Source organism: Bombyx mori, chromosome 18, assembly GCF_030269925.1.
Source record: "Bombyx mori chromosome 18, ASM3026992v2".
NCBI lineage: Eukaryota > Metazoa > Arthropoda > Insecta > Lepidoptera > Bombycidae > Bombyx > Bombyx mori.
Window position 1 is genome coordinate 2,700,231 of NC_085124.1, and position 8,836 is coordinate 2,709,066.

Here is an 8,836-nt window from a genome sequence, read left to right on the forward strand (position 1 = left end):
ACCACCGCCCTGCCTATTTCTGTCGTGAAGCAGCAATGCGTTTCGGTTTGAAGGGTGGGGCAGCCGTTGTAACTATACTGAGATCTTAGAACTTATATCTCAAGGTGGCTGGTGCATTTACTTTGTAGATGTCCATGGGCTCCAGTAACCACTTAACACCAGGTGGGCTGTGAGCTCGTCCACCCATTTAAGCAATAAAAAAAAAAGTTAAACAGAAATGGTCAAGCTGACAAAAGTCTGTTAAAAATAACAAATCCATTAACGTTCTCGAAAACTCATTACCGAATATATATTCAGCAATAAGTTTAAATAATACATAATAATATGTATTTTTTTCCACCGAGCTAAACTTTGGTATCAATCTGTTTTGAGAAAAAAAAAGAGTCCCTTGAGATCTGAGATACAAATAAGTATGTGAAGGTAATTGTTTACGAGGTAGATAACTAGATGTACCTATGTATACACTATCGGGAATTCATGTCCGGAGCTCGTATCGATTAGAAGTGCTTCTCTGTGCGCAGGATCGTCGCAGCCTCCTACTTAAGGAGAATACTACACCTTTATTTAATACTATTAAACTTCGAGAAATAAGGTAATGATGATATATTAAAAAAAAATGTATTGAAATATTAATTCATCTTGGTTTTGGGAAGCCTAAACGCTCTGTAAGTAATAATTGAGTAAAAAGTACAAAAATAAACTGTTTATGTTACTGTTCGGGTGCTTATTAGTCATGTCATTAATAATGTCATAGCATCCATGATCTCTTATGACGGCTGGTGTACTCAAACTGTGTACTGTGGTGTTTCACTGGTGGTAGGAACTCTTGTGAGTCCGCACGGGTAGGTACCACCACCCTTTCTGCCGTGAAGCAGTAGTGCGTTTCGGTTTGAAGGCTGGGGCAGCCGTTGTAATTATACTGAGATCTTAGAAGTCATATCTCAAGGTGGGTGGCGCACGTTGTAGATGTCTATGGGCTCCAGTAACTACTTAACACACCTGGTGTTAAGGCTGTGAGCTCGTGCATCCATCTATGCAATAAATAATTATATAAAAAAAATTCGTATCGATTCTGAAATGTGCAATCCATCTCCTTAACTATGTAACAGAGATGAATCAAATCGGCCGTTCCCAAGCGGAGCGCGCGTCTTAACAATGAACTCGCGACAAATCTAAAATGTATTAGAAAATACTTGTGCCGTCTATCATCGAAGTTACACTACGCGATTTCATATACTGCATTCTAATAACGAAAATGGTGAGTATTTTAAAACCTTTTCGGGCTTCAATTGTGTTAATTTTAATGTTGGTTGTATGACAATAGAAGTTTACATGACACTATATAATTTTTTTAAATCACACACACACTGGAAATCGTAAAGTGATTTAAATAAATGTTGTGAAAAGGTGTTATTTTTTCGGTAGCTACTTTAGTGTTTGTCAATGAGTTTGATGCTTTGTACTTTAATAAAAAAAAATGCAACAGCTCACTATATATTTTTAGGAACAATTGACGTAAGAAACAGTACCAATTATTCCATAGACACAGCCTACTGAGTTTCTCGCTGAATCTTCTCAGTGGGTCGCGTTTCCGATACGGTGGTAGATTCTGCAAAGCGCTGCTGTTACTAGGGCCAGTGCTAGCAACACCTTCGGTTTGAGCCTCGTGAGCTCATCTACACGCTAGGGCAATGCTTATATAGCCTCTCAAAGCTATCAGCATAGGTAGGAAAAAAAAGCCAAGTACTATCAATGCATTTTTGTTACATCCCCAATCTGCTATACTTGCGTATTCAAGTCATATGCTTTAATTCCGTGAATCGTGATCTCCGTAGTTATTTTACTCGTTATTTGTCGCTCAGGCTGTGAGACCCCTGAAATAAGTCTGTTATGTTTAGTGCAACTCTAGTCTCAGTCTTGGGACGATCCAGTATGTGACTGGTTACTGGTGGAAGGACGTCTTGTGAGTCCGCACGGGTAGGTACCACCACCCTGCTTATTTCTGCCGTGAAGCAGTAATGCGTTTCGGTTTGAAGGGTAGGGCAGCCGTTGTAACTATACTGATGTGCCAGCCCGCTGAGTTTCTCGCCGGATCTTCTCGGTGGGTCGCGATTCTGATCCGGTGGTAGATTAATTTGCGAAGCAGTTGCTCTTGAGTTGTTAGGTCTTCTTTGGAGGCGCTCGGGCAGCTGTTAGTAAATCCCACCCCTCCTGGGTGAGTCTTTGCTCGCCCACCTGTCCTGGTAAAACTGGAAAGGCCTGTGAAATTGGAAAGGCCTCTGGGCCACTAGTAATAACTCATTCATAAAAAAAAACTATACTGAGACCTTAGAGCTCATATCTTAATGTAGGTGGCGGCATTTACCTTGTATATGTCTGTGGGTTCCGGTAACCATTTAACACCAGGTGGGCCGTGAGCTCGTACACCCACCTAAGCAATAATCAAAATAAAAATAAAATTTAACTATCTGTCACAACTGAAACTGGGCTACAGAGGTAGCTAATTTTTTACTATGACCTGTATCCAGAGATCTGGGACATATCTTTTTAATCATAATCGCGAGAATCTTCGCAGTCCAGTTGTGATAGACATTCCACACGTGTCCGATAACAACAGGTCGCCGTCGCAGAACCTGTTGTCGGGTTGTACCAAACGCGACAAGAGATCTGAAGACTACGTCATTTATAAAAATACTGTAAATGCTGCAAAGAATGGAACTCGAAGCTGGTATGGGTAGACACCCTATACAACAAATAATTTGGTCCAAATTTCGTGAAGTTAGTGCCAACTACTATTTTCTACTGGTGGTAGGACCTGTTGTGAGTCCGCGCGGGTAGGTACCACCGCTCTGCCTATTTCTGCCGTGCAGCAGTAATGCGTTTCGGTTTGAAGGGTGGGGCAGCCGTTGTAACTATACTGAGACCTTACAACTTATATCTCAAGGTGGGTGGCGCATTTACGTTGTAGATGTCTATGGGCTCCAGTAACCACTTAACATCAGGTGGGCTGTGAGCTCGTCCACCCATGTAAGCAATAAAAAAAAAAAAAAAAAATCACTTATTAACTGTTATGCGTTGTTAATTGATAACAAAATGTATTTAAAGCCAGTTATAATTGAAATTCCAGGCAAGAATGGAGCTTCCGGTGCTGGATAAATTCTGTTTTGTATTCAACCTGCGGGGTGGATGCATCACGATGGGCATCATCAACTCTGTACGTATTAATTATTATAAAAAAAACACCGGTAACTTTATACCAGACAACCCGATGTACACAATAAAAAAAAATCTAAAACTATTTCACTTTAAAATTACGAAATTTTTGTTAATATTTATAATAAAAATAATTTATATTAATTTATTTATAATAATATTATAATTTCTCGAATGCTCTTTGTTTGTAAAGTTCGAAACCAATCTTTGTTGATATCCATAGAACCACGCATAGAACCATAATTTGAGTTCAGTTTTATGTCTCCCATGTCTCCAAACTTGTATAACGTTTTTCGTGACGTATTAAAATATAATAGTGGCTGCCCAGTACTCAACATTCGACCATAATTAATTTAAAAAGTTTCAACATTATTATGATTCTATTTTCAAAGACTTTACTTCTATATTCACGCATTTCACCAAGGGTACACTATAGACAAATTGTATTAAAGACAAACAATATTAAACTATTCTCAATTTGACCACAGACTTTAACAATAAATAAAATAATGTAATATTTTATTGTGTGTCAAATAGATGGTAGTCTGTATGTTTTTTTAATTGATTTTATGTTTTCTTTTGCGTTTTTTTTTAAATATTAGCAGTCTGCACTCCTGCCCTATATTCTCTATAACCTTGCGAAATTTCAGACTCTCTCCGCGCAATCTTCATAGAAAGGGGTACAAAGTTTTTGCTTCACGTATTAATATTAACTAGGCAGCGGCTACGTAGCGGTAGGCAGCGGCTTGGCTCTGCCCCTGGCATTGCTGAAGTCCATGGGCGACGGTAACCACTCACCATCAGGTGGGCCGTATGCTCGTCTGCCTACAAGGGCAATAAAAAAAAAACTAGATGATAACCGAGCATTGCTCGTTTTTTTTTTATAACGCCATCTGGTTGTTTCTTTAAAGCGGTTAGTTTCCTTCAATTAAGAAAAATAATATTATTATTCGCCAATAGATGTCGAGAAGAGTTGATTATTGAAAACACGAATAAAACAACATTTTCTGAAAATAAATCGTAGATTGATTTATCGCCCCCGAAATCCACTGTATACTAAATTTTATGAAAATCGTTGGAGCCGTTTCCGATATTCAGATTATATACATATATATTAATACACAAGAATTGCTCGTTTAAAAGTGTAGGATATTAGATTCCTCTCATACTAATTTCCTAATCAAAAATTAAATTTATTTTAGATATTGACATTTGTACTCGCGGTGATCCTAATAACGTTTGCTGTGGACATCAAGAGCGCGACCGAAGCGCAACTGAGGCGCGACGACGCTGACGCCGCCATGTCGTCGGTCGTTTACACCATCGTGATCCTGCTCGTGGTACTTCTATTCGTGAAGTTTTTCTTCGATTTGGTGTTCGTTTATGCTGTTTACAAGGTGAGCGTGGAAGAATAATCTAACGAGCCAATGTGTACGCCAAAAGGTCTCTAAAACTGCAAAAGCACAATGAAATCGCATGAATGTTAGACCAGCATAAGAAACCAGTGATAGTTTAACTGAGCCCACTGAGTTTCTCGCCGGATCTTCTCAGTGGGTCGCGTTTCCGATCCTGTGTTTGATTCTGTGAAGCACTGCTCTTGCTAGGGTTCGTGTTAGCAACGTCGTCAGGTTTGATCCCCGTGAGCGCACCTACTAGTTAAGGTTACGCTGATATAGCCTCTCAAGGCTCTCAGCTTAGGTAGGAAAAACAAAGTTTAACTGATGCACGACGCAAACCAGGATCATTCAGTTCCAATAGAAGAGTTAACTGTGAATCGTATTTATTTAACAGTTTTGTAAAGGTGGGAAGCAAAATTGAGCGTACAAGTTCTCCGAAAAAGCGTACGTGACACGATAACCCTCTTGTCATACCAAAACTAAAGACAACCAAACGGTAAACAGTCTCCGTCGCCCCAAACATGTCATTTCGGATCAGCCCGATCCACTAACGGTGCTTTTAGGTATCTCAAGCACAGGTCACCCTTCCCCTCAAATCTGTCGCTTGCGACGAAGGGCTCAGCGAGTAAATTAACCCACAGACACAGCCCGCTGAGTTTCTAGCCGGATCTTCTCAGTAGTTCGTGGTTCCGATCCCGTAGTAGAGTCAGCGAAGCACTGCTCCTGCTATGGAAAATGTTAGAAAAGTTTTCCAGGCTGAGCCTTGTGAGCTCACGTTCTGTGAAGCTAACATAACCCTTCGAGGTTATTAGAAAAAGGTAGGCATAAAAAATAATTATAAAAAAAGCACATAAGTTATAACCGAATCGTTTTTGTGGTCGTAGCGGTTATAATAAGCTATCGCAACACAATGTATTATTTCGGATGTGTGAGCATCCAGGAGTAGATTCACATTGGTGTTCTCAAAAAAATGCACGTTTATGGATGATCAACCATCACCAGGCACATATTCTTGTCTGACAATCAAAGTAAAAAACCATCATACACATTAATCGGGTAATCGCACCGAGTTAATATGCCTACAGGAGAAATGTGGAATAATGAAGAAGTACTGCATCTTTTGGATAATCTTTCTCGTCCTGTTCATCATTGGATTCCTGAAGTCACTGTTTCACATGGGGGCTGGCCATGTCATCGCGCAAATTCTATTCTTAGGTGAGTTCCTAATGAAATAAAATTATTACCTTTTTAAACACATTTTCGTTCCCAAGATATGCATTGTAGAGCTGTGTTAATGTTTGAAATCAAACGAAGTACTTCTCCTGTCTGCTTGAAATAAACAAGACAAGAATATCCACCAGCCGTTGAATATCAAATAATTATCACAAAGATGCTGATTACGAATTAAATCGAACCGGAACCTAATTCACAGCTAGTTCACAGCTAAACCTCTGCTTTTGCTGATGCCCGTGACCGGCATTAATCGTTTACTGCAGGGGCTCCCAAACTTATTTTGTCTACTGCCCACTTTGAGAATAAATTATTTTTTAGCGCCCCCATTTTTTCACCTACTCAAAAACCACTACAGCGAGAGCTTAGTCGGTATATAAGAGTCCTCCTAAATGAAATTACAAATCGCCTCCCAAGCCTCTATCTACACAACGACCCCATTTTTTCTGGGTCTCTTACCGCCCCCCTTTAGGCCCACAAGGGGGCGTTATCGCCCACTTTGAGAAAGGCTGGTTTACTATAATATAATCCCATTAACGTTGTGTTGTTTGTGTTGTGTTAAGTGTTTTATCCATTTAGTGTTTTATCTAACCATTAGTGCTGTTATACCATTATCATTAAATGAAATCTATCAATGTTTGGACGGTTATAGAACACCGTTGCTTAAACTGATCTAATTTCTATGATTTCGTTATTGCAGCTGAGAACTTTTACTACATAGTGGTGATCCGAAGCTACTTGATATCGATCAATGAAGATGGCGTTCTGTAATTACAACTATTCAGAAGAAATCGCAAGTGAAACGCAATTAATTTTTTCATATTCATATTTTATAATAGCTTTTCGATTTGGAACCTTTTAAATTTAAAAGCCCAGCTTTTAGAACATATTTTTATTGATTATTTCGATTCTTAAGATCCCTTTACAAAAGGCTCTCGAGGCCGTATTTTTTGTAAGAATATTTGTAAAACTTCTGATGCAAGGTAATTATGAAGATGTCAACAGAATTTGACCAATAACTATAACGCAATTCTCGAATTTGAATGACGGGATTTGCGGGACACATATCGAAAACTGTTTTAAAAATCAAATTCGCATTCTCAGTTAACATTTCGAATTTATATTTCGAGATGGGTAGGACACCACCCAATTCACAATTGGCGTTGTGATATCTACACTGTTGTTTTTCGGTAACCATTTTACATTAGACGGGCCATGAGTTCATCGCTCCGGGCAGTAACAAGAATAAAATATTTTATACATTATATCCCTATTTCCCATTTGTAGCCCAAAATATTAGATAAAAAATGTCAGGGCTATCTATCTCAACTACGCGCGGACGAGGTTCGAGATGAAGAAATTGCTAATCCTAGCTAGCTCTAGCGTGAGTTGAATCCATTACCGCCGAAACACCAGTTTTTATTTTTTGCGAATGTTTGTAGTAGGTATATAAATATCACGATAAATTCGATCAAATATTTGACGCAATATATGTATAACGGTGAATTCATTTTCGAAGAAAACCACCATACAAAATTAATTATTTGAAATTTAAACCGCGTATCTCTAGATTGGTCGCGGCATTCACAATGTCTTTGAGTAAAAAAATTATAAAAAATAAAATGTATTTTATCTAGCTGTTGGAAGCGTGTTTAATCAATATATTAATTGTGTATTACATAGTCGTAATGTAATATTTGTTATGTGATAGAAATGTTGTTACGTAGACAGAATTAAACATATCTCAGAATGTGTGTGATTAGTAACGTTTTGATGACATTATTTATGTTTTGTATTTAACTAATAATTTGTTAATTTTGTGCGTGTAGATATGACGAATCAATTTGTTGTAATAATACAGTTTTTTGCCAAATACCTAGCGCGAAAAATATAATATAATAATTATTTAAAAGAAATTATTTCTTCCACGAAAAAATAGAAAGTTTGATACGTCCGTTAATTTAATGTAATTTATAATTCTCGTTCCTATTTTAGATTTTAAGTGCAATTTGCTGTGTTTAAATGAATTTTGAATAAGTTGAAAATACATCGTACGCCATTTCGAGCCAAGTCTCATGTGTTATTGAAAAGACGGTCCTATGAGGAAAATTCAAACAAATACATCTAGCTTCTCAACTTTGAAATGCTTATAAATTTTGATTGAATTTGAAACTTATATTTATATTAAGTACTTATGTTTAAAGTTTAATTAATTAGTTTTTATAAATTTTAGTGGTATCGAACATTACTTTATCTAACAGATTTATAATTGGTAAGTCGCTGCAGAATTTAATTAATGTCAAAACTTAATTTGTAATTTAAAACTGGTTGTGACGAGTTTCTTGTAAATTTTTAAAGTATATAATGAAAATCGTGTAAAGCTGAACTAAGATGGTATTGTTATAAAATATGTTTTTATAATAAGAAAATAAATAAATAAATCTTCTCAATATGATTTCGACTTTCTCGCTAAATCTGTAAAAAGAAACCCGTAAGCAAGGATTTCAATTTAGCGAGAAAATAATAAGTATTGTTTTTATATTGTTTGTAAACAAATCTCGTTATATTTATTCTTAAATTGATCTGTTCGAAGCACTTCAATATAATACAAGTAATAAAATTGAAGGCTGACGTCACTCTGTTGTTGTTTCGGTACTTTACTACAATGTTCACTAAATATACAATACAGATACACAATTAATAATTAACATTTATCAAAATTTATTCTGCTTAAAACAGTATGGAATATACACGAAGTATTTCATTATTTATTTATATTCCTTTAGATTACTTAAGTTAATAATGTTATGAACTTAATTTATAATAATGTTCTGATGTTAATTCTGCAACAGTTAATACCTAATTATGTTATTTTAAATTATAATGAGTCTTCCATTAATTAGATTTAAGATCTTAAATTTTTTATTGTTAATTGTTATGTTTTATTATCTTATGCATTTGAGCCATATGCATTATAAATACAAGATAATTGTATA

At 36.5% G+C, this 8,836-nt stretch overlaps 1 protein-coding gene across 1 annotated transcript; it reads left to right on the forward strand.

The window, feature by feature from the left end:
• The first annotated feature begins 1,043 nt into the window (after nt 1-1,043).
• Nucleotides 1,044-8,591, forward strand: LOC105841969 (uncharacterized). Its single transcript, XM_012692079.4, has 5 exons — nt 1,044-1,258; nt 3,128-3,214; nt 4,416-4,610; nt 5,696-5,825; nt 6,541-8,591. Exons 1-5 carry the CDS (start codon nt 1,256-1,258, stop codon nt 6,609-6,611), a joined length of 486 nt encoding a protein of 161 aa, XP_012547533.1. The 5' UTR covers nt 1,044-1,255; the 3' UTR covers nt 6,612-8,591.
• The last annotated feature ends 245 nt before the right edge of the window (nt 8,592-8,836 follow it).